Consider the following 26,611-nt stretch of genomic DNA (forward strand, 5'->3'; position numbering starts at 1 on the left):
GCTTCAAGAAGGGCAAGAAGGAGGACTGGGAGAGTTAGAGGCTGGTCAGCTTCACCTTAGTCCCTGGGAAGGTGATGAGGCAAATGCTCTTGCAAGCATCCCCAGGCACTTGGAGGACAAGAAAGGGATTTCTCCCATGTGGGAGGGGAAAGAAGGGCGTGTTGTGTTCCTGGACTTTTGCAAGTTCTGGGATATAGTGTCCTTAGAGCAAATTATTTATATCTGGGCTGAAAAAGTGGATGATGCGTTTGGGTGGGAAGATGGCTGGGTGATCAGGAACAAATGCCATCTGTGGTACAAAGTTCTCTGAGGGACCAGATACTTTCAGCACCCCTCAGTGATCAGCAAAATTTCATTAAAAAACATTAATAACCTAGCAATGCTGGATATCAAGACTTTTTTCAGCTGCTCTCTAAAGTTCTTTTTCTGCATAGGTTTCAATTTTTTTTTAAATTTAGATTCTGGGCTTGATTCAGTTGTTCGCACAGAGGTCACCTCTGCTGAGGGAACTGGGGTTGTTTACTCTGGAGAAGAGGAGGCTGAGGGGAGACCTTATCACAACTACCTGAAAGGAGGTTGTAGTGAGGCAGGTGTTGGTCTCTTCTCCCAAGCAACTAGCGATAGGACAAGAGGAAATGGCCTCAATCATAGAGCCATTCAGGTTGGAAAAGACCTCTAAGATCATTGTCCAACTGTCAACCCAAAGCCACCAGGCCTACTGAACCATATCCCGAAGTGTCACATCTACAGGATTTTTGAACACCTCCAGGGATGATGACTCCACCACTGCACCGGGCAGCCTGTTCCAATGCCTGACCACTCTTTCAGTAAAGAAATTTTTCCTAATATCCAATCTGAATCTCCCCTGACACAACTTGAGGCCATTGCCTCTTGTCCTGTCACTAGATCTGTGGGAAGGAAGGGAGGCTTGGCCAACAAACACTAAAGAAAATGTGAAAGGTGTTATGGTGATGTTGCTGTGAAAACCCAGACAGTGAAAACATTCATGTTTAGCCCTTACGCTATCAGTAACCAGTAACCTCAATCCTTAACCCTACCCTAAATGCTACTCCTCATCCTGGCAGTAATCCACAGTTACTAACCTAGCTGAGCTTAGCCTATCACTGACCTCAGACCTTACATCAAAGACATATCCCAAACCCTCAACTCCTTACCCTTACTCTTACCTTATTGCTGACCCTAACCCCTAGCCTCTATCCTTAGCTTTAATTGCGAGCATTAATTGTTGCCCTCACCCCAGCCCTAAACCAAACCCTAAACCACCAAGATAGCCCACAGCCTTAACACTAAGCAGGCACCCTCAGAAGAACACCAACCCCTCCCCTGATGCCTTTGCCTAACCCGCAACGCTGAAAGGTGAGCTCTGATCCCTGAGACCTCAGCTGAACATCCAACTCTCCAAAGCCCTCATTCCTCTGCTCTAACTCCCTCCCCTTCAACCCTTCTGTTACGGTCCGGGAAGACCCGAGACATAAAGTTTCTTTCTTATTCCCAGAGTGAGATTAAGACACAAACGAGGTCAAATGCCACCAGTTAAAGAGGTTTATTGATCAACTATTAAAATGAAGACACGAGGAACCAGTGACAGGAAAGAGAGGAAAAGACAAGAAAGAAAGAAACCTAGCAAGCAGTCGGGATGACAGAATTGCAAGAGACAGTCACCACCATGGATCCAGTGGTGTCCCGTTGGTCCATAATTTCCTTTTGCATCAGTGGTGAGGGTCCCCCTGTTGTTTGGTCACACGACCTTTTCCAATGTGTTTGGGGAAATTGTTCCCTAGGCGATGGCGCATACCCTACCTTCCCCCAGTCCCGTGCATGTGCTTTTTTCTCAGTCCTGGCTCCAGCAGGTCGGGGAGGGGGTCGGTGCCTAGACACATTTTCCACAACGAGGTACCTGTTCTCCAACTCCCTTCAAAGCTGGTTTCGGGTGGCTGATTTCTATTTGGCTGGCCCACCAGGAGGTTCAGCTGGGCTGCAAACAAGATTTACTGGCCTGCCAGGAGGTCCTGCAGCAAGCTTTGCAACAGAGCTTTGAGGCAACTGTCTTAATATATGGTGTCAGACGCCTTCTTAATCCTAACTTATGCTCTTTGGCCTCTTGGGCTAGGGCAGGGATCATGAGGCCCCAGAAGAGTCACATGGCGTTGGAAGAGGACTGTGAGGTGACCTGTGTCTGATCAGCTCAGAGGTCACAAGAGGAGATGGATAGGAATGTTATGGTGAGGTCAGCTGTGTCTCAGGTTCTCACAGTCCAGCAGGAGGCACATGGCTGTGAAGGTGGCTGTGAGGTCACTTCTATCTTTAGAGTTGAAAAGGCAGCAGCAGGAGCATGGCTGGGAAAGGGCTGGTGAGGTCACCTCTCTCTGCAGTAGCTGGTCGGTCAGCCCTTGACTCATGGCTGGGTTATGAGCTTTTTGGCTCACATCTGCCAGCACCCCAAACAGGCCAGCAGAAGGCCTGGGGTTGTCAAGGGAGTTGTGTGAATCCCTTTCCTTGGGTACCTGGTAGGGCCATCCAGGAAGAAGGCTTGGATATGGGTTGTCACAGCCCTTCCACCTGGGTACCTCATGGGACAGCAGCAGGCCCATGGCTTGGTTGTGTCTGCCTGAGAAGCTGGCTTGGAAGATTATGGTGTTTGCTTTCCTCTGGTCAGTTTATAGGCCGCAAGAAGGCTGACGGGTTGCAATATCATTATGACATCAACTGTGTCTGAGAAGCTCATAGATGAGTAGGAAACACATGATCATGAAGGTGAGTGAGAGGTCACTTCAGTCTCCAATCTTCTTAGGTGACTAGCCACCAGCAGACACATGGCTGGGGTGCTGACTATGACATCACTTCTGCCTGAGAACCTGACAGCCAGCAGCAGGCACGTTACTGGGTTGTAGTTTTGTACCTAGAGGTTCTGGATTGTTATGTGCCCATGAAGAAAGGTGCATAGACTCTGTGAAGTATCATTTCAAAGGCCATTTGACAGAGCAAACACTACCAACCAAGAGTGAAGACGCCAGCTACGTACAGGGCTGCAGTAGGAGGAGCGTGGCCACCCAAACAAGGGGGTTACCATCCCCCTTGACTCAGCACTGGTGTGGCTGCATCTGGACAACTGTGTCTGAGTGTGGGACTTTGCGGTCTGCAGGAGCGGAAAGAACTGGAGAGGGTGCAGAGGAAATCTGCCAGGGTGAAGTTTGGGGTCTCTGTGGAGAGGCTGGGGGACCTGGGCTGCTTTAGCGTGATGAAGTGGAAGCTCAGGCAACTATAGTAGTAGCATGCCCCTGCTTGAAAGGTAGTTTAACTGATGATGAAGCATTTCTTGGTAGTCAGAAGAGAAGGAAAGCTCAATAAAATGCTGTTTGGAAGGTTCCAATGGCATGTGCAGAAAAAGAGATGTCACTGAAAGAGTAGCATTGTGGTACAAGAGTGACCTTGCTACTCTTTCAGTGACATCTCAGAGGGAACCTGGATCAACCCACGGCTTTGTGTTTCAAGGAACAGCCAGTGAGTGTACAGAGACGTCAATGGAAGGCATAGAAATGCCAGGGTGAGAGTTAGGTAGGAAATAAAGATGCGTGTCTACAGGCTGAAGGTAAAGAGATGCAGGCATGGGATGGTGTAGGACAGCCTGCAGTGGAGATGGCTAAGTACTGCGGCAGGGCAGAAAGGCTCAACAGGACCGAGGGCTTTGTCGCCTTGGCTATGGCAGTTGCCTCTGCCATCAAGGCCTACCAGAAGAAACATTATTTGAGGCTGTGGACTTTGTTTCATCCTCATCCCTTCTTTTGGAGGCTGGGAGGCTTCGTGGAATTTTACTACACTGGGCATTGCTCACCCTCTGTACAGCCCCAGGCCAAAGTTAGCAATCCTCACAAACATCCATCATGAGACACCGACACCAAGATGCACAAATTAAGCAAACTCCTAAATCAGGCTTTGTGCTTTGAGAACATCGTCAACTTGATAAGTGAGTGTGGAATACAAGGGAAACCCTGTGGAGGCAGGGTGCTGGCTGTGGGAAACCGTACAACTTGAGACAGAACAGCACTGTCTCATGACCCTGAAGGAGCAGCGCATCCTGTGCCTCCCTTTGCTGTTCTCAGGAGATCAGCTGTTTTCACACATCCAGCTGCAAAAGATCCTGGAAAATAGCAATCATGAACTTCGCAAAGCCACAAATCCAAAGATGATTGGCTCCAGTAACTATTGTATTAGTATATATGGTATTCACTTGAGCAATAAAATGACTCTGATTGAGCACAAGATTGGGGTCCATGAAGTCATTCACCACAGCTGGCTTGTGAAACCCATCTCCCTCTGAGACGTCAGGTAGGCAAAGTGTTAAGCACTTGTGCATGGCAACAACCAGTCTTGCAGGGGGGGCTGTGAAAACGCCAAGGCACCCCTCCCCACGCACACAGATTTATTTTTGAGAACTTTCAGGAAGCTGTGAAACAGGTAAATGAAGGCTATAAAAGCAGAGGAGGCCAGGTCCTTGCGACACACACCCACTACCGGAGGACACTGACCACCAGTAGAGACTGCCACTGGATCCAATGGTGAAGAGACCTTTTCATTTATTTCTTCCTTTTGTTTTCCTCTCTTTCTCTACCTCTGACATTCTAGGCACATAAAGGTAATGTTGTTGTAGGTTTGTCAGTCTGCTATGTTCTGTGGTTTCATAAAATCAGACATAGTGTTGTGGTAAGCCTTGCCAAGTCAATATCTGTTCTAATCCCACAGTGCTCAAATGAATGTTATGAAGTTACTAAGTAATCATACTTTGTAATCTTACTGAATTTCAAGTAAAGCATCGGTTTTAGTCAAGCCTCTTGATCGTTGTTGTGACTTCTGGGTATCGCAAAGAGAAATAAAAAAACCCCTGTCCTTAACCCACTGAGTGGGACAGAGCACCCTAACACCCCACTACTCCCAAGAAGAGCCCTGAGCCATGTGTGAGGGACAGGGTCTAGCTTCCCAGGGCCTGGGGCTCAGCCCTTGGCCTTTCTGCTTCATAAAGCAGACCAAGGGTTTTCTCAGCATTGCAGCCACCTGCACAGTGCCTCTGCCTACCTGCAATCATGGCCTCCAGTTCTCTGCTCTAATGAGTCCCTGGGGAGGCTTTGTCAGTAGTGGACCACAGTGGGGCCAATCAATGCTTCCAGGTACTTCCAGTTTTCCTGCTGACTTCTTGAACAGTTTTTTCTATCCCCTCTCAGTATCTGAGCTTCAGGGACTCAACACCAAATACCCAATGGGGCTCATTAAAATACGGGAAGCGCTAACAAGCTAATGTGTAATTTTCTTTGAGTCTGCAACTTATGCAGCTAATTGGAGTTTTTTCATAGTGTAGTTAAGGAGGAAGATGTCCTACTGCACCTAATAATTTTTTTTTTTTTTTTTAAGGGATATTTTTAATTGCTTTTCAGCTTACAGAAGAAGTGGTAGAAGCATTCTCCAAGTGCTAGTAGTCCAGTGTGTCTCCTCAGGATGTCTGGACAGGTAGGAAAAACAGTCCCTTCAGGTCCGACAACTTTGCTCCTCACCTTCCCAACCCCAGTTTTTCTCTCATCGGCCACCTGGGGCTTGTGTCACTGTTCCTTGCATCAGACTTCTCCAGTGATCTCTGCAGCTGGATGTTACAGCTCCATTGCACCATCTCCCATCTACTGTCCTTAGAGAACTGCCTGCTCACAGACACAAAATGAGTTTTCCTATTTGTAAGGAAGGAAAATTAAAGCATGACCAATTTTCATAAGGAACAAAATACACTCTGTAACCATATGCTAACTAGAAGCTGCCTCTAGTGAGGTTGCTTCTCTGTAAGGGATAAAATTCTCAGAAATGTCGGAGATAATAGGTAAAAGAAGATAGAAGTGAACATAATTAAAGACGTGGCAAAAGAGACAATTAGACTACTGAAATATAGATGAGCTTTCAACTACCTGAAGCTCAAAACAGCGGTATAAGTGAGAGGTATCTGAACGAAAAAGAAGTAGGAAGATGAAATTGGAGAGGAATGGAAATGGCTTTTGTCTAGGCAGTCTGTGTTTGACAAGATGACGTTAGAAAAGGTCATTGTTTCAGGACAGGTGAGAATATATGAAAGAGTAGAGAAACTAAATACACTGCAGAAGAGGCAGAATAGTGGTACTCATAGGGGAAGATCGAAGTTTCTTTGCAATATCCCTTTTCAAAGGTCATGGGATTGCAGAGGGCTCTTGTGAGTGAGGACAGACCAATGTTGTGCCCATCGTTGAAAGAGGTTGAAACGGCAACCCAGGGAACCCCAGGCTGTACAAGGTCGCATTGGTGAGGAGCGAGCCCTCAAGTAGGGTCCTCTGGGGTGACATTTCTGGGCACCTGAAATAGAAGACTGTGTCCAAGAATCATCAGCATGTACTTACGAAGGGTCAATCATGCCTCACTGACCTGATTGCCTTCATGATGGAATAACAGCATTTGTGAATGAGGGGAGAGCAGTGTCTGTTGTTTCTCTCTGCTTCAGCGAGATATTTGAAGTGGTCTCCCTCCATATCCTTGTACCCAGGATAGGCCATTACAGTCTGGATGGGGAGACAGATGGGCAAAACACGAGTCGGAAGATGAGGCTGAGAGGACAGTGGTGAAGGGGTCATACCCTACCTGGAGGTGACTGGGACATACTGAGGCATTGTGGGGCAGTACTGGGAACTCTTCTGGGCCCAAAGCAATGTAAGACCTGTATCCTTTGTACAGAGGAAGCAACTCTCACATGTATTAGTAGCAACCAATTGGGTTATATTCCTTCAGGAGTGGACTGCTCCAGCATGGGTCCATCCCCACAGGCCACAGGTCCTGCCAGAAAACCTGCTCCTGCGTCGGCTTCTCTCCATGGGCAGCAGTTCCTGCCAGGAGCCTGCTCCACAACGGTCTTCCATGGGCTGCCGGGTCTCACTATCCTAAGGGAGAAAGGCCAGCCCAGCACGGCTTCTCTTCTGGACTAGACCACCAGACGTCCTGCAGGGTGGGTGTTTCCTGTGCCTGTGGCAGTCAAGAAAACTCAATGCTTGTAACACACCAGTGTCTTGGCTACTGCTCATCCAGCGTCAAGGCCTGCTCTGTTTCCACTTACTCCCTTCCAGTGTGTAAGTGGGCAGTGGGAAAGAAGTTGTGAGAGGACACAGCCAAGACAGCTGATCCAAACTGACCACAGGAATATTCCGTACCATATGAACTCATGTTAAGAAATAAAAGCTTGGGACAGAGGAGGAAGGATGTGGAGGTTTTTATCATTTAAGGAATTTGAAGGCTGGAAAGTGGCAGAGCATCAGTCTGCTTGTGGGAGGTGGTGAAGGATGGTCTTTGTTTCACTTGGTGAGGTCTTTTTTTAATCTCTTTTCTTCATCTATTAAACTCTTATTATTATCTAGAGCAGAAACTTTTCACACTTCATTTCTTCTTGTTCTCTTCCCTGTCCCACTGGGGAAGGGGAGGAAAGAGTGAGTAGCAGCTGGGCTACTGACCAGAGTCAACACACAACAGCAAGGAAGCTCTTGATAACTGGGAGTGAGTTCAGTGCAGGCCCGCCTGCTCAGAGGCTGAAGCACTTTTCTGGCAGGAGAAACTGAGGGCAAGGGCCTTGTTTAGCCAGGAGAGTGGAAGGTCTCAAGAACCTTGTAGCAACCTGTCATTCCCTACGGAGAAGTTTTCGTGAAGATGGAGCCAGTCTTGTCAGCGTGGTGCTTGGCAGGAGGACAATAGACAATAGTAAGATGTTGAAATAGGAAGGATCAGCACAGAGATAAGGAAAAAAATATTTTTCTCCATGAGGACATCCAAGCATTGCAGCAGGTCTTCTAGAGATGTTGTGCCATCTCTGTTCTTGGCAGCTCTCCAGCCACCACTGGATTACACCTTGAGCAATGTGGTCTGGCTCCATAGCTGGTCCTAACATGAGCACGAGGTAAGAGCAGAGACCTCCTCAAGTGCCATTAAGGAGATGGGAAACTTAAATGATGCTGGGGTTCCTTTCCCCTCTTGGTCTTCCCTTGAGGACAGTAGGGAAATTTCTCAGGTTCCCCACAAGCATGGAACTAAGTCAGATGTTAGTACAGTCAGAACAGCTGCAGCTTTCTTGTCCTGCTCCAGGCAGCATTGCTCAGATGCAAGGCTGCTTGACAGGTATCCTCAAAACACTCATCTCAAACATTTCCTTTGCTTCCTCTTCTATTTGTGTTTTCACTCTTCCCACCTCTCCAGTCCTGTTCTTTAACCGTCCTTATCCACTGCTATGCAAAAAAAAAAAAAAAAAGCCAAGTCTTCTTTTCCATTTCCCCACTGGACCTGCGTTTGCTCACTTTGTACCCACATTTCTTAGATGATTGCCACGGTGCTTACTACCTCGCTTAGCAACTTGATGAATACTGGCACTCTTTGCTTATCTGTAACTACCTAATTCATGGTCATATTAGCACCATGGCACAGGATGACAATAAGTACACATACTTTCCAAGCTGGATGGTTGGAGGTTCTGACCATGGGGACCTTGAGACACCTGGGGATTTGGCCAACAGGGACCTGAATGTTGAGAAGGAAAAGCTGCAGAATAAGTCCAAACAGCAGCATGGGAAGGGATCTGACTAGCAAAGGAGTGCCTTGATAAGAAGGACCAGGGCATCATGACGGCAGATGCCATAGGAGCCAGTGGGCCTCATATTTCAATAGGAAAGTGACAGTGTCCAGAGGAGGTCTTCCAAAATAGAGGGAGCGGCCTAAAGCATGAAATGTGAGGAGATTCCGAGGAAACTAGGTCTATCTGGCCTCCTGAAGGAGAGGCATGGATTGCCCTAGTAAAAGCCTACTGCTACCTGGAGATATGACAGAGCCAAGCTCTCGTCTGCAGTGGCTAGTGATATGATAGAGGTAACAGCCACAAAGTGCCTCTTAGGAGCTTGCAGCTGAGCCTTATGGAAAATAAAATGGACTAGGAGGTGACTGCTGTCATAGCTACCTCTGGAGCTCTTCACATTTCAGCTCCAAAACATCACAGCCATTCTGGAGGCTGGACGAGACACCCCCAACAGTCTTTTCCCCACCAACACTTCTATGAGGCTGTGCTTCCCTACGTGTTCTACAAGAAGAGATTAAGCTGGAGGTGAGGTCCTCTACATCATAGAACAACTCAGAGTGGAACGGAGCTCAGAAAGTCTCAAGCCCAATGCCCAGCTCAAAGCAAGGCCAGCCCTGAGGTCAAACCTGGTTGTGCAGCAAATGTCAGCATCCACAGAGAGAGTTTACACATAAACCAGGCATCTAAGCCCCGATTACACAAATGGAGACAGTGCATTTGGCCAGCTGCCTGACGACAGCTATTGGTATGCCAGGCCTCCTGAGATTCCTGGGAACATTCACCTTTTACAAGCTTCCTGGGATGTCTTCCCACCATGGGGTGCTTTAGGCTGTAAACAGAACTGAAAGCAAGGCTCTGACTTGGGTACTCTCAAATTAATTGCTAAATGAGACCAAGGTGGAAGGGGCTCTTGTAGGAGATTTCAGGCCTTTGAGGAAGGAGCCTAAGATAACAGTTTGGAACTAGGACAGCCTTCAGATCACTCCGCATGTGACAGCTCTGCTCCTGACATCCAATCCTTGGCCCCCACAAACGTCACCTGTTCCTCTCCTCCCAAAACCTCAACAAGTGGTGGAAAGAAAGGAAGCAGAAAGGCCTGTGGCCTCTGTGAGTCAGCTGGAGTCTGGCACTTGGAGGTCCACAGTGTCATTTCCTTGTATATCTGACAAAGATGAAGATGGGAAGTGAGTCTGAATGCCCAAGTCATCAAAGTCCATGAACAGGCAAAGCTGTGTCTACAGCTGTGTTTGGAGACCAGTACGCGTACAGCAAAGATGAAGCTGGGGCTGCAGCTCAGGCCTGGGCTAAAAGGGTCTCCTGGGCCCAAGGAATAGAGGTGTGGGTGGAGGCCCCAGGCATGGCTGGTCAGGGCCATGAAGGCCTATGGATGCTCTCCGGGTCCTGACACTGCACAGAAAAAGGAATTATAAAAAAAAAGGCAAAATTAGAGATATAAAATGCGGAAGCATGAATACAGAGTTCCTCCAAAGAACATATCTCCACTCAAACTTCTGTTCCTTGAAACACAAAGAGATGGGATGGTCTCGTCCTCCTTCTGGATGACTTCTTGCACCACAGCACTACCCTTTGCATGACATTTCTTCGGCCTCAAGTTCATTCTCCGCCTGCCAAGCTGTTCTCCGTGGCGGTGTTGCTATATCCTGCTGTTTCCTACCTCCAGGGAAATCTCCCACCCACCAGCCTTCTTGAAGCCTTTCACCAGACCACTGAGAAGCAGCCTCCCCATCATCTCGCAAGTCTGCTAGCCTTTCAGCTTCTTGGATAGACATGCCCAAGCTGTGTGCCTGCTGCTGTCCCAACATGTACTCAGACAGAAGGGACACGACCCTATCCGCACATTCCCTTCAGCAGGCCAGGAAGGCCCAGTTCCCTCACACTCTCCTCACAGTTCACACTTCAGGCCCCCTCACTCCATCTTAGAATCATAGAATCATAGAAAGTTTTGGGTTGGAAGGGACCCCTAGATGTCATCTAGTCCAACCCCCCTGCAGCGAGCAGGGACACCACTAACTAGATCAGGTTGCTCAGAGCCCTGTCCAACCTGGTCTTGAATGTTTCCAGGGACGGGGCCTCCACTACCTCTCTGGGCAACCCGTTCCAGTGTTTCACCACACTCACTGTAAAGAATTTCTTCCTTATATCTACCCTACACCTACCCTGTTTTAGTTTAAAACCATTACCCCTCGTCCTGTCACTGCTGTCTCTACTAAAAAGATTGTCCCCATCTTTCCTATCGGCTCCCTTTAAGTACTGAAAGGCTGAAATCAGGTGTCCCCGCAGCCTTCTCTTCTCCAGGCTGAACAAGCCCAACTCTCTCAGCCTGTCCTCATAGGAGAGGTGCTCCAGCCCTCGGATCATTTTTGTAGCCCTCCTTTGGACCCGCTCCAACAGTTCCATGTCCTTCTTGTGCTGAGGGCACTAGAGCTGAATGCAGTATTCCAGGTGAGGTCTCACCAGAGCAGAGGAGAGGGGCAGAATCACCTCTCTCGACCTGCTGGCCACGCTTCTCTTGATGCAGCCCAGGACACGATTGGCCCTCTGGGCTGTCAGTGCACATTGCTGGCTCATGTCCAGCCTTTGGTCTATCAGTACCCCCAAGTCCCTCTCAGCAGAGCTACTCTCGATCCTTTCATCCCCCAGCCTGTACTGATAGTGGGGATTACCCCGACCCAGGTGTAGGACCTTGCACTTGGCCTTGTTGAACCTCATGAGGTTCACACAGGCCCACCTCTCCAGCTTGTCCAGGTCCCTCTGGATGGCATCCCGTCCTTCTGGTGTCTCGACCGTACCACTCAGTTTGCTGTCATCTGCAAACTTGCTGAGGGTACACTCAATGTCGCTGTCCATGTCATTGATAAATATATTGAACAACACCGGTCCCAGAACAGACCCCTGAGGGACTCCACTCGCCACTGGTCTCCATCCGGACATTGAGTCGTTGACCACTACCCTTTGGCTGTGACCATCCAACCAATTCCTTATCCACCAAACGGTCTACCCATCAAATCCATGGCTCTCCAATTTAGAGAGAAGGATGTTGTGGGGGACCGTGTCAAAGGCTTTACAAAAATCCAGATGGATGACATCCACTGGTTTTCCCTTGTCCACCCTTGTTGTTACACCATCATAGAAAGCCACTAGGTTGGTGAGGCAGGACTTGCCCTTGGTGAAGCCATGCTGGCTGTCTCGAATCCCCTCCCTGGCCTCCATGTGCCTTAGCATATCTTCTAGGAGGATCTGTTCCATGATCTTCCCAGGCACAGAGGTGAGGCTGACAGGTCAGTAGTTCCCAGGGTCTTCCTTTCTACCCTTTCTGAAAAGGGGCACAATGTTTCCCTTTTTCCAGTCACCGGGGACTTCCCCTGACTGCCATGACTTTTCAAATATCATGGAGAGTGGCTTGGCAACTACATCAGCCAGTTCCCGCAGGACTGTGGGATGCATCTCATCAGGTCCCATGGACTTCTGTACGTTTAGGTTCTTCAGGAGGTCCCGAACCTGGTCTTCACTTACAGCTGCAAGGATTTTACCCTCCTGGTCTCCTTCATGCCATTCATCGACTCAGAAGGGGTGAGGAGAGAGGTTGCCAGTGAAGACTGAGGCAAAAAAGTTGTTGAGTACCTCAGTTTTCTCCTCATCTGCTGTTGCCAGTTTGCCGGTCTCGCTCATGAGCAGGGGTACGCTTTCTTTGACCATCTTTTTCCGGCTGACATAGCTGTAGAAGCCCTTCTTGTTATTTTTTGCATCCCTTGCCAAGTTCAGCTCCAGTTGTGCCTTGGCCTTCCTGACCCCATCCCTACACAACCGGGCAGCTTCCCTATACTCTTCCCAGGAAGCCAGTCCCTGCTTCCACTGCCTGTGCAGTTCCCTCTTGTTCCTTAGTTTGACCAGCATCTCTTGCCTCAGCCATGCTGGTCTCTTCCCTTCTCTGCCCGACTTCTTACACTTGGGGATCGAGAGCTCTTGCGCTCTCTGGAATACATCCTTAAAGACCTGCCAGCGCTGTTCTGTTCCCCTGTCCCTGAGGACCGTTTCCCAGGGAGTCCTTCTGACTATCTCCTTGAAGAGCTGGAAATTTGCCCTCCTAAAATTTAGGGTCCTGACTATGCTCTTCATTATTCCCATTTCCCTCAGTAGTGTTAGTTCCACCAGCGCGTGGTCACTGCAGCCCAGGCTACCTCCGATCTTGACATCCCCAACGAGCTCACTCGCATTGGTGACCACCAGGTCTAGTATCGCATCCCCTCGGGTAGGGGTGCTTATTACCTGGCTTAAGAAGTTGTCCTCAACGCATTCTATGAACCTGCTGGATTGCCTACAGCTTGCCATGTTGCTTTTCCAGCAGATGTCGGGGTAGTTGAAGTCCCCGAGTAGGATGAGAGCCTGCGAGCGCGAAGCCTCCTAGAGTTGGAGGAAGAACACTTCGTCTATCAGCTCCTCTTGATCTGGCGGCCTGTAGTAGACACCAACCACTAGGTTCCCTTTGTTGCCTCTCTCTCTGATTCTTACCCATAAGCTTTCGACCTGCTCGTGGTTATTCTTAAGGGACAGCTCTTCACTCTGTAGTGTTTTCTTGATGTAAAGGGCAACGCCCCCGGCCCTCCTTCCTCGCCTGTCCCTTCTGAACAGTCTGTAGCCATCAAGAGATACATTCCAGTCGTGGGATTCATCCCACCAAGTTTCCCCTTTTTTCCCTTGAGGTGTTTCATGGGTATTTTCTTGTTGGCACCTGATACCTCAGGCGCCTCCAGCTCCCTTCCGCAAGACTTCCACATTGCTGCAGACTCTTGGCAGACCTCCTCTGGACCCTCTCCACTTTCTTCACTTTCCTTTTGAAATGGGAGGCCCACTGGCTCCTATGGCATCTGCCATTATGATGCCCAGACCCATCTCCTCAGGGCACCCCTTCGCTGGTCAGATCCCTTCCCATGCTGCTGCATGGAGTTGTTCTGCAACTTTTCCTTTTATATCTTCAGGCTTCTGCTGGTGAAATCCACACGTATCTCAAGGTCCCCATGAACAAAACCTCCAGATGTCCAGCTTTTAAAGTACGTGTGCTCATGGTCATCCTGTGCCATGGTGCTTCTAATACAACCATCAATTAAGATAAGAAAAGATTACTCATGTTCATGGAGTTTCCAATCAAGGTAGAAAGCACCGTGGCAATCGTCTAAGAAAGAAGGGTACAAAGAGAGCAAACGCAGGCCCAGTGGGGAAATGGTAAAGAAGACTTGGCTTTTTTTTAGCATAGGAGGTCACAAGGATTGTTAAAGCGTAGGACTGGAGAGGTGGGAAGAGTGAAAAGGGAATGAAAGGGGATGCAAAGAAAATGATGGGGACTCTTTGGGGATGCTTGCCAAGCAGCCTGCCATCTAAGTAACGCTGCCTGGAGCAGGACAAGAAATCTGCAGCTGGTCTGACTACCCTAACATCTGACTTAGTTCCATGGTCATGGGGAACCTGAGAATTTTTCCTGCTGTCCACAAGGGAAGACCAAGAGGGGAAGAAACCCCAGCAACACTTGAGTTTCCTGTATCTTTAATTGGACTTGAGGAGGTCTCTGCTCTGGCCTCACATTCACATCAGGAATATCTGTACAGCCTGACCACGTTGCTCAAGTCTTGCTCTAGTGGTGGCTGGAAAGCTTCCAGGGACAGAGATGGCACAACATCTCTGGAAGACCTGCTGCAATGCTTGGATGCCCTCATGGAGGGAAAGATTTTCCTTCTCTCTGTTCTGAATCATTCTTATTTCCACATCTTGCTACTGTTTATTACCCTCCTCCCAGGCACCACGGTGACAAGACTGGCTCCATCTTCATGAAAAATTCCCCATAGGGACAGACAGGCTGCTATGAGGTTCTTGAGATCTTCCACTCTCCAGGCTAAACAAGACCCTTGCCCTCAGTTTCAACTGCCAGGCAAGTGCTTCAGCCCCTGAGCATCTTGGCAGCCCTGCACTGAACTCACTCCCAGTTATCAAGAACTTCCCTGCTGTGTTGGGTTAAATCTGGCCACTAGTCCAGCAGCCAGGCACTCATTCCTCCCCTTCCCCAGTGGGACAGGGCAGAACGCAGGGAGAAATAAAGTGTGAAATGTTTCAGCTCAAGATAATAACAGATTAATAGGTGAAGAAAAGAGACTAATAAGGTCTCACCGAGTGAAACAAAGACCATCCTTCACCACCTCCCACAAGCAGTCTGATGCCCAGTCACTTTCCAAGCAGCAGATAAATTGGACAATAAATATGTCCACATCCTTCTTCCTCTGTCACATGCTTTTATTCCTGAGCATGAGGTCCTTTGGTATGGAATATCCCTCTGGGGAGTTTGGATCAGATGTCCTGGCGTTGTCCCCTCTCGGCTTCTTTCCCACCACCCACTTACTCACTGGGCAGGAGCAGAATGAGAAACAGAGCAGACCTTGACACTGGGCAAACATGGATAAACAATAGCCAAGACACTGGTGTGTTCCAAGCATTGAATTTTCTACTTTTTGAATTTTCTATTTTTCTGCTGCCCCACAATGCCCCAGTATGTCCCAGTTACCTCCAGGTAGGACATGACTCCTTCACCACTGCTCTCTCAGCCTGATCGTCCAACTGTTTTTTTATCCATTTCTTTGTCAGCTCATACAGACAGTAATGGCCTAACCTGGGAAAAAGGACATTGAGGGAGACCATGTCAGAAGGGTCAAAAATGGCATCCACTGTTCTTTACTCATCCACAAATGCTGATACTTCGTCATGGCGGCAAGCAGGTTTGAGAGGCATGACTGACCCATCATCAATCCATGCTGACTGCTATCAGACATGTTCTTCTTACGTAGGTGCACAGAAATGCCAAAGTGACCTTGTACAGCCTGGGGTTCCCTGGGTTGTCTTTCTGACCTTTTTCAACAACAGGCGCAACCTTGCCTTGTCCTCACTCACAAGAGCCCTCGACCAATGCCAGGAAGCTTTGAAAGGGATATTCCAAAGAAATATGGATCTCTCCCTATAACTTCAAAACTGAATCACAGAATGGTTGGGTTTGCAAGGCACCTCTGTGGGTCACCCAGTCCAACCTCCCTGCCGAAGCAGGGTCACCCAGAGCAGGCTGCACAGGACCTTGTCCAGGGGGGTCTTGAATATCTCCGGAGAAGGAGACTCCACAACCTCCCTGGGCAGCTTGTTCCAGTGCTATCCTGCCTGTTAAACAGTATATTGAATATCTCTAATTTTTCATATATTTTCACCTGTCTTGACTATTTCCAAAGTAATTTTTTAAAGATGCAGGCTGCCTAGACAAAGGCCCTTTGCATCATTGTCCAGTTTTCTCCTCCCTTTACTCTTTGTTCATTCAGATTCCTGTCACCTATCGAACTGCTCTTTTGACATCAGGGAGTTAAAGGTTTGCTTCCCTTTCAGTAGTCTAATCGTCTCCTTAGCCAACTCTTTAACTATGTTTGTAACTATTTTTTTTCCTCTACCTAGCTACAATATTTCTCATAATTTATGCCTTAAAAGAAGGCAGCCTCATTAGAGGTAGATTGTAATTACTGTATGTTTGCACAGTGTGTTTTATTTATGGAACTTGTTTGTGCTTTAATTACTCCTTTCTTACAAATAGGAAAACTCCTTCTGTGCCTGTGTGCAGGCAGCTCTCTGTGGAGAGGAGGTGGGAGATGGTGCAATGGAGCTGTAACATCCAGCTGCAGAGATCAGTGGAGAAGGCTGATGCAAGGAACAGTGACACAAGTCCCAGGTGGCCGATGAGAGAAATGTTGAGGTTGGGGAGGTGAGGAGCAAAGATATCCATAGAGTGTCAGACCAAGAGGGACTGCTTTTCCTACCTGTCCAGCCCTCCTGAGGAGACACCATGGATCAGGATCACTTTAAGAATGATTCTACCACTTCTTCTGTAAGCTGAAAAGCAATTTAAAATATTCCTAAAAATAAAAAAAATATTTTTATTAGGAACAGTATAATATCTTCCTCCTTGTCTACACTATGAAAATTCTCCAATTAGCTGTACAAGTCTTGAAGAATTGAAGAAATTTACAGGAGCTTGTCAGCTTAGCACTTACTGCGTTTTAATGAGCCCCATGGGGTATTTGGTGCTGAGTCCATGAACCTCAGATACTGAGAGGAGATAGAAAAAAATGCTCAAGAAGGCAGAAGGAAAATTCAAAGTACCTGGAAACATTGATTGGCCTCACTGCGGTCCATTACTGACAAAGCCTCCCCAGGGACTCCTTAGAGCAGAGAATTGGAGGCCACGATTGCAGGTAGGCAAGGGCACTGTGCAGGTGGCTGCAATGCTGAGAAAACCCTTGGCCTGCTTTATGAAGCAGAAAGGCCAAGATCTGAGCCCCGGGCCCTGGGAAGGCAGATGCTGTCCCTCACGCGTGGCTCAGGGCTCTTCTTGGGGACAGCTGGATGTGAGGGTGAGCAATGACAAGTGTAAATTCTGTGATACCTCCCAGCCTCCCAAAGAAGATGCGAGGATGATACGAAGTCCAGAGCCTCAAAGGCAAGTTTCTCCTGGTAGGAGTCGGTGTTAGAGGCAGCTGCCATAGCCAAGGGGACAAAGCCCTTGGTCCTGTTGAATCTTTCAGCTCTGCCAGAGTCCTTTGCAATTTGTACTACAGGCTGTCCTACACATTCCCATGCCTGCGCTTCTTTCCCTTCAGCCTGTAGTCACACATCTTTACTTCCTACCCAGCGCTCACCCCAGCATTTCCGTACATTAATTGATGTCTCTCCACCCTCACTGTCTTTTCCTTGACATTCAAATCTATGGGCTGATCCAGAGTTCCTCTGGGTGACCTCTTACAGAACAAGGATACCCTTTGAGTGAGACCTCTTTTTCTTCACCTCTAGTCTGCACCTTCCAAGCATCACTTTGTGAAGGTTTCCTTCCCTTCTCACTACCAGGAAAAGCTCCATCATCTCTGAAACAACCCTTCAGGCAGATGCAGGCTACTACTTCAGTGCCCTCAGCCTCCACACGATTAAAGAAGCCCAGGTCCCTCAGCCTCTCCACACACGCCGTATAACCCATCCTGGCAGATCTCCTCTAGAACCTTCCTGGTTCCTCCTCATTCTTCCGGACTGGGGAGCCTCACAGACACACTGGTCCAGATGCGGCTACACCACTGCTGAATCAAGGGGGTGATAACTCTCTGGTCTGGCTGGCCATACTCCTCCTAATGCAGACCTGTATGCTGTTGGCCTTATTATATGGCATCCTTTGGAACGCCCAGGCTCTTCTCCTCAGGGTCACTCCTGAGCTGTTCAGGTCCCAGCCTGCCCACAATATTTTGAGTTATTCTCCCCTACTGAATGACTTGTAACTTCTTGTCAAGCTTCATCAGGCTTCCACTGCCAAATCTAAAAGATTCTCAGAGTTCCCCCTGGAGTGAAGCTCTGTTTTGACAGCTTTTGATGTGTGCATACGAGATCTGTGGTATCTCTGACAAGACAGCAACATGAGGAATTGCGGGACACTAATGGTAGAAGAAGGAGGTACCTGTTCAATGGAATTGCTGACCAAGGGAGGAACTGCCATGGTGACAAGCTTGGAAATGCCGAATGAAGGTGCAAAGGAAGCCAAACTAGGAACAGGGAGGAAAGGTAAAGAGAAACGGGCTGTTTGCATGGGAGGGTACAAGGATGGTCAAGGGGAAGATATCGTGAGTGAGACACAGCTGAAACCAGGACAGTGCCCACCCCTTATTTTATACCATCTACATCACACTCAGATCCCACACTTCCCCATATATTACCTCTTCTTTTCCTGTCTTCCTTACCATATGGGCCATCCCTCTAATATATGCATTGAGTTCACTTAGCCCATGACTTTGTTCTCCATCCGTCCATAACAATCTTTCAGGCAGGAGAGACGGTGTGTGCTGTTGGATTGTCACCTGCGGCATGTGGGATGACAATGGAAGATTGGCAAGGAGGGTTGTCAACACACTCAAGTGACTTGCAGCTGGGGTGTCGGAAAACACATGTAGCATACTGAACAATGATTAGTCTTGTGTGCTGAAGAAGTACGACATCTGTGTTTAGATAACATAGGCCTGTGATTTACTCCAAGGCAATTTGTCGAACATGCTTGAGATTCCTGCCCTGCTGCGGGAAGGATCCAGGCACAGTGGAAAGTTCTGTCTGAGTGAATCCCTGATATACCAATGTGAAAGAAACAAGTTCAGTAGCTCTCAGTCTTTGTCTAGCAGGGACTGAGCTCTGTGGTGTCTGCACTCCTGCTTGGCTTCGGTGCCTCTGCCCAGGTGCTGTATCAGAGATCCCCTGCTTTGTGAGATAATGAAAATAAATCTACTCTTTACATTTCATGTGTGGTTTTGTTGTTGTTTCTGCATCCTGCCTGTTTTAGCTTACACAGCCCCAAGGACAGACACTGCCCAACCTCTCTGTGTGAGCTGTTCCAGCACTTGGCTGAGCTCCTCAGGGAAAAAGTTGTCTTTATTTTTTGGTTGAACCTCTCCCATTTCACCTTTCTCCCATTGTCTTTTGTCCTCCTGCCATGCATTGGGATGAAGAGACTGACTGCATTCTCCATGACGTCTTCATTGGTACTGGCAGGCTCGGATGAGGTCCCCTTCAGCCTTCCCCTCTCGAGTCTGGACAAGCCCAGCTCCCTCAGCCTTTCCTCACAGGAAAAGTGGTCCAGTGCCTGGCTGTCCTGAGGGCCCTTTGCAAAGACCACACCAGCTTGCCTATATCTTTAACGTGAGTATCTGAAATCTGGACAGAATGTTTCACAGAATCCTTTTTCTTGAATCACAGAGTATTTCACAGAATCCTTCCTTCTTCCTTGCTCAGCAGAGGCAATGTACATAAATTCCTTGTCTGTGCCTGTCCTTGCTGTCACCCCCTGGCAGCTGCTTCATATCTGTGCCCTCTCCTGCATTGTCACAACCCCGCTGCCTCAAGTATGTTCCCATGGCCCTGCTGCGAGGGCACAGCACAGGACAGGGTGTGTTCAGAGTGAGGAATGGTTACTCTGACATGGTGCCCACAGCATTTCTTAGTGCTTTGTGATCTCATGGCCTTCCTGTCAGGCAGCTGCTCCAAGGTCCTGGAGAGGCCATGTCACATATGGGGCTTCACAGACAGCCCTGCTCCAGGGTCTGCCAGGGTCTGGGCCAAAAGACCAGGGTCTGGAAAAGGCCGATGAGAAATGGCCAACGGCGGAGTGGTAACAAAGGCCCTGGGCCAGCTTCCTGTTCTATCCATGCCACCAAGGGCACAGAGCAGCCTCCTTCTCCTATACCTACATGTCATCAAGCCCTTCTGTCAGCCATGGCTCTGCACAACAAACCGCCTGGTGTGAGTCTTCACCCTTCACCCTTCATGAGTTATACACTGATGTTTTTCTCTCCCAGGTATCTCCCAGTCCAGTCCATCTCCCCTCCAAGCTCTCCCACCTCCCCTGCCCTCTTTCCACTGACAATGCCCTCTCCCCAGCACAGCCCAGTCTGGGCTGGCCTAACAGCTGTGCCCACCACAGGGTGCTCTGGGCAGTCGCTCCACAGCCTCAGCCCCTCTCAAGGGCACAGCAGCTGCTGGGGGACAGAGAGGAGTCAGCCCCAGAGATGAGGGATCATGCATGGCAGAAAGCAAAGGAGGCACCCTGTGTCCCCTGCTCTCCTCCCCTGGAGATCCTGAGAGCTTTGCAGCCCCTCCATGCCATCCTGTCTCCCCAGACCAGCACAAAAGCCCTGGCTATTCTGGTTCTCAAGAGCTCTGACTGCTCCAGGCACAGACCAGCCTTCCAAGAGCTGGGGCAGCCAGCAAGGTGTTTCGTTTCCCATTCATTGCTTATACTCTGAGGGTGCATCTCAGACACAAATATTTCTCCAGTTTCATTGATTTCACATAGATACAATAAGATACCCCACATTTACACAAAGCCTCTCGGTCACTGCTGTCCCATCATGTGCTCGGGCGCAAGAGACACGGCACCCAAAATACCAGCCCCCTTCCTGCAGTAAGCCTGGGTCCTTCGGCAGAGGGGATCTCCCAGTCACTGTGCCAGTCAGGTGCCTGCTGCTGGCCTGTCACAGACACTGGCAGAGGGGAGCTGAAAAGCACATATCCCCACTATGAGTCAAAGGCTGCCCTGTCAGCGGCTTCAGAGAAAAATGACTTTATGGTCCCTTTCTCAGGTGCGTAACTGCAGTTGACAAATGACCTCCAGAGCCAGAAGTGATCTCACAGCCCCCTTCACAGCCTCTGACTTTGTACAGGATTGTAAGTTGCCGACGTGCAACTGAGCACATGGTACCATAACCAACAATTACCCTCTTTGGGGCCCAGCACCTGAGCAGATAAAATTAAGCCTGTTTCATTAAATTTATCTAATAGATTCCTTGCTAATGGTTTGAGTGGAGGAATGTTCCTTGGAGGAACTGCTGTATTTGTACTTGTGAATTTTATGTCTCTACTGCTTCCTTTGTGCTTTTTCTTGTTTCTCTTTCTGTTCTGGGAGGAGTGGTAGATACACCAGAAGGTTGTGCTGCCATTCAGCGTGACCTGGACAGGCTGGAAAGTTGGGCAGAGAGGAACCCGATGAGGTTCAACAAGGGCAAATGCAGCGTCCTGCACGTGGGGAGGAACAACCCCATGCATCAGTACAGGCTTGGGGCAGACCTGCTGGAGAGCAGCTCTGCAGAGAGGGACGTGGGTGACCTGGTGGACCCATGAGCCAGCAGTGTGCCCTGGCTGCCAAGAAGGCCAATGGCATTCTGGGGTGCATTAGGAGGAGTGTGGCCAGCAGGACGAGGGAGGTTCTCCTTCCCCTCTACACTGCCCTGGTGAGGCCTCATCTGGAGTACTGTGTGCAGTTCTGGGCTCCCCAGTTCAAGAAAGATGAGGAGCTACTGGAGAGAGTCCAGCGCAGGGCTACGAGGATGGTGAGGGGACTGGAGCATCTCTCCTATGAGGAGAGGCTGAGGGAGCTGGGCTTGTTCAGCCTGAAGAAGAGAAGGCTGCGAGGGGACCTAATAAATGCCTATAATTTCTGCAGGGTGGGTGTCAGGAGGATGGGACCAAGCTCTTTTCAGTAGTGCCCAGCAATGGGCACAAGGGGCAATGGGCACAAACTGAAGCTGAGGAAGTTCCAGCTGAACATGAGGAAGAACTTCTTCCCTCTGAGGGTGACGGAGCACTGGAACAGGCTGCCCAGGGAGGTTGTGGAGTCTCCTTCTCTGGAGATATTCAAGACCCTCCTGGACAAGGTCCTGTGCAGCCTGCTCTGGGTGACCCTGCTTCGGCAAGAGGGTTGGACTGGGTGACCCACAGAGGTCCCTTCCAACCCCAAGCATTCTGTGATTCTGTGATTCTCTGATTCTGTCTTCCAAGAGCTCTCCAAGGAAAATATTCATTGAATCACAGAATAACACAGGCTGGAAAAGACCCCTGAGCACCACGGTACTGGGTCTGGCTGGTACTGAGTCACTTTTGCCAGAGCAGCGCACATGCTGCTGTGCTTCAGACTCATGGCTGGAACGGTGTTGATCACGCACCAGTGTTTTGGCTATTACTGAGCAGTGCTCAGACCACATGAAGGCTGTCTCTCCAACCACCCCAAAGCTGGCTGGCTCAGGGTGGTCCAGTGGTTGGGAGGTGACATAGATGTGACAGCTTACCTGAATTGAACAATGGGATATTCCGTACGTTATGACATCATGCTTAGCATTGATACTGAGGTAAAGGAGGGATGCAAAGAGATGATATTTCTTAGTCAGACATTTGTCTTCCTAAGGAACCACTACGTGTCCTTAATCCTTGCTTCCCAGGATGTGGGTTGGTGTGACAGGACTTCCTAGTGTCTGCCCAGCAGCCACTGGAACAACATCAGCCCCCACAACTCTGGGAAACTCAATAGAATTTATGTATTTTGCATTATTGCTCTATTTTTGGTGTTATTAGTAAAGTTATTTTAATTTCCAGTTTGTAAGTCCCTCTCCCTTTTCCTCCTTTTTCCCTTCCCCTAGTAGGGGGTGGGGGGGGGGTGTGATAATATCACGCATCTGCCACTCATTTATTGCTGCCCTGCTCTAAACAGTGACAAACAGACAGAAGAAACTGCCCCAGAAACATCATCCCAGACCCCATTACCCCATACCAGCCCCAGCCCTAAGTCAGGTAGGGCTCTCCCCTTGTCACTGTAATGGCTCCAGGGACTCAAGAGACACGTGGGAATACATCTATGTTTTAGTTACAGCTGAGCAGTGTTTGTGCAGCATCAAGGACTTTTTGGCTCCTAATGCTGCCCTATGAGCAAGTAGGCTGGGGGTGCCCCAGGAGTTAGGAGGGAACAAATCTTGGACAGCTGAGTGCAGATGACCGAAGGGACATTTCCATTTCTAAGAAAGGACTCCAGCGATTCAGCTGATGTAAATGTGCTTGTAGATTTTTCTAAAATATAGGAAATAATAAAATTGTATACTTTTTAAAACAGACATCAGGTATCTGACCATAAACAGGCAATGCCACTGTTAGGGGCCGCAGTGTACCTGGATTGCTGTGCTGGGAGTGGCTTCTATCTCAGAGGACCTGTGGGAGACCAGAGCTCCTTGGAAGCTGCAGGAGGAGGCTGGGGAGGGTTTGCTAGATCATCTCCACTGGCACCAGGTTTCTGTGTCAATGTAGCTGAAGATACGTGTGTCCTACATCCATTCCCTATTCTGGACAACATTTCTCAAAAAAGGATATCCTTGAAAGTCTTAGAAAAACCTGAAAAGTCCATTGAGATGTGTCTTTGCTTTGGGTCTTTGTCTTCAGCTCTTCTTACTTCCATTTTCATTGCTATTTAAATGACGTCTGACAGGCCTACAGGCATTAGAACAGGATCTTTTGGTGTCTTGCACAGAACCTCACTCCCTAAAAGCTTCCCTGACCAGGGCTTTTTAGTCGATACCCAGAGCAAGTCACATTGAGGTATCAACCTCTCTTCATGGTTTTAAACGTTTGTTTAAACAGTCCCTTACAGCACAGGAGGATTCAAGCCCCACAAACATCTGCTCTGCTCCAGTTACAAAAAGGGCGCAACAGGATCTTAAAGGAACAGTGCCTAGATGAGACATCCGGAAGTCTGCAGTGCAACCTGTCCAAAACAGGGTCAGACCAAATGGTTCAAGGCTTGATTCAGTTTGAGTTTGAGACTTCCCAAGGACAGAGACTACCCAGCCTCCATGGGTGACCTGTTCCAGCACTTGGTTGAGCTCCTGGGGAAAAATGTTGTCCTTCTCTCCTGGCTGAAACATTTTTCGTTCACTTTCCTCCCATGGTCTTTTGTCCTCCTGCCATGCAATAGGGTGAAGAGACGTGCTCTCTGTTCTCCATAACCTTCTTGTGGGTGCTGGCAGGCTGGGATGATGTCCTGCTCAGCCTTCCCTTCTCAAGACTGGACAAGCCCAGCTCCCTCAGCCTCTCCTCACAGGCCAAGTGCTCCAGTCCCTTGCTGTCCTGCAGCCCTTTGCTAAACCCACGACAGCTTGCCAATATCATTCCTAAACTGGGCATCTGAATTTTGGATCCCTTCTCTTTACTCTTAACTTTTCTTGCAGCCACCAAATCCAGGTGGTCACCCCATGGCAGTTCCTTTGTGACCGCTGCCAGTGCCCCGGCCTGTGCCCAGCCCAGCCACACTGTCCCACAGATGGACCCACTGTTCCAGCTCAGCACTGGAAAGGGTGTATGTGGTGTGAGGAACAGTTTCTCGTAGGTGATCCCCAAGACATTCCTTTGTGCCCTGTCCCCCTTCAGTTTCTTGTACCTGAGACCGCCTCCCATAAGTCCTGATAACTACGCAGTCTTATCCATACCCCATGTGGTGTTTCGCAGATGTCCTCGCTCTGGGTTTTGCCAGGGTTTGGACAAGGAGAGAAGTGGAGCAGGGCTTCCCTTTCCACCTGTGCAGTCACTGAGCCCAGCAGGAAGAGGGAAGTGGCCATGCAACAAAGCTCACACATAAACCTGTGGTGAGAGGTCAGTGCTGGAAGAGGCCAAAAAGGGAGGCCACCAGTGAAAGTTCACTGGAGTCCCATTCCCTAATACATCACCCCATGTCTTCCTCCCCCCATTCCATGGAGAACCACAGCACAGCAAACTGTACTCACAGGGTCAGTTTCTTCAGCCTGCTCCTGACCTCAGCCATGCAAGGAAAGCCCAACCTCTGGCCAATGCCACTGAGGAAATCCACTTTTATTAGAGAGATTTTACAGCGGAGGCCAGCTGTAACCTTGTGACAGACACATGTGTAAAGACCTCAGGGTTAGACAGGCTCAATTTATGACTCTGGAGAAGTGGAGTTCATGCAGACATTCCTGAAGAAACAGAATTATCACAGATAAAATGACCAGAGCACAGGAGGTTCCCCATAAGCAGTAGAAATCACTTGTGAAAAGAAATGGGCACATTATAGCTGCTGAAAGACTAATAACAGAATGAGCTTCTTCAACGCATCTTTGAGCTCCTGGTTCCTCATGCTGTAAAAGAGGGGGTTCACTGCTGGAGGAACCACCGAGTAGAGAAATGACAAAACCAGATCCAGGTATGGGGAGGAGATGGAGAGGGGCTTCATATAAGAAATCATGCCAGTGCTGATAAAAAGAGACAAAACAATCAGATGAGGGAGGCACGTGGAAAAGGCTTTGTGCTGTCCCTGCTCAGAGGGGATCCTCAGCACAGCCCTGAAGATCTGCACATAGGACACGACAATGAAACCAAAACACCCAAAAGCCAAAGAAACACTAACCCCAAGAAGCCCAACTTCCCTGAGGTAGGACTGTGAGCAGGAGAGCTTGAGGATCTGGGGTATTTCACAGAAGAAGTGGTCCAGGGCACTGCCTTGGCAGAGAGGAATTGAAAATGTATTGACAGTGTGCAGGAGAGAATTGAGCAAAGCACTACCCCAAGCAGCTGCTGCCATGTAGACACAAGCTCTGCTGCCCATCATCAGTTCATAGTGCAGAGGTTTGCAGATGGCCATGTAACGGTCATAGGCCATGACGATGAGAAGACAGTACTCCCCCACAATCAAGAAGAGAAAGAAAAAGAGCTGGACAGCACACCCTGCATAGGAGATGGCCCTAGTGTTCCAGAGGGAATTGGCCATGGCTTTGGGGAGAGTGGTGGAGACGGAGCCCAGCTCAAGAAAAGAGAGGTTGAGGAGGAAAAAGTACATGGGGGTGTGGAGGCGGTGGTCACAGGCTATGGCAGTGATGATGAGGCCGTTGCTGCGGAGGGCAGCCAGGTAGATGGCCAGGAAGAGGCAGAAGTGCAAGAGCTGCATCTCCCTTGTGTCTGCAAATGCAAGGAGAAGGAACTGGGTGATGGAGCTGCTGTTGGTCATTTGCTTCATCTGGGCATGGGATTCTGTTCTTAGAGGAAGAACCAATGAAGATTTAGGGCAGACTTCTCAGAGCAAAATCAAAGCCTTTCTCCAAGACCCTCACCCTGTTACACACATTCATCATTCGTTTTCCAGGAGCCCTTCCTTCAGCTCTGTGGCTGCAGCTCTGGTTGGTTGTTCCTGAGTGTACCGGGAGCAGCAGGACCTCTTCCTTCCGGCTGCTAAAAAGCCAGCTCTGCTCTGCAGGCAGTGGGTGCATGGGCATGGTGGGGCAAGGTCCAGACCCGTTGTACAACTTTGTCAGACGAACCTCCTCCTGTCACAGTAGGAATTTTCAGCATCAAAACTGCAGAGGTCAGACTCAGAAATTTTGGGTTTTCACAGCTTCCCTGATTTCCCCTTGTGGTTGTTGTCATTAGATGATGGAAACTCTCCATGTTTCTGTTGACTGCAGGGTGAACAGGGCAAGTCCTGTGAGGCAAGAGGAATGACTGTGGTTTAATGCAGAGATATGGCAGCTGGCCTGTCCATCCTTCTATTTCTGAAATGCCCTGGGCTTACACCCTGATGGACTGATGGACTGATGAAGAGAT

At 49.1% G+C, this 26,611-nt stretch overlaps 1 protein-coding gene across 1 annotated transcript in view; it reads right to left on the bottom strand.

Annotated features, from left to right (window-relative positions):
- Nucleotides 1-26,018, bottom strand: part of LOC142363677 (olfactory receptor 14J1-like) — a 44,730-nt gene extending 18,712 nt beyond the window's left edge. The window contains exon 1 of the mRNA XM_075439827.1: nucleotides 25,577-26,018. Within this exon, the coding sequence (XP_075295942.1) occupies nucleotides 25,577-26,018 (442 nt within the window). The remainder of the gene's footprint in view (nucleotides 1-25,576) is intronic.
- Nucleotides 26,019-26,611: the final 593 nt, after the last annotated feature.

Source organism: Opisthocomus hoazin, chromosome 19 (genome assembly GCF_030867145.1).
Source record: "Opisthocomus hoazin isolate bOpiHoa1 chromosome 19, bOpiHoa1.hap1, whole genome shotgun sequence".
NCBI lineage: Eukaryota > Metazoa > Chordata > Aves > Opisthocomiformes > Opisthocomidae > Opisthocomus > Opisthocomus hoazin.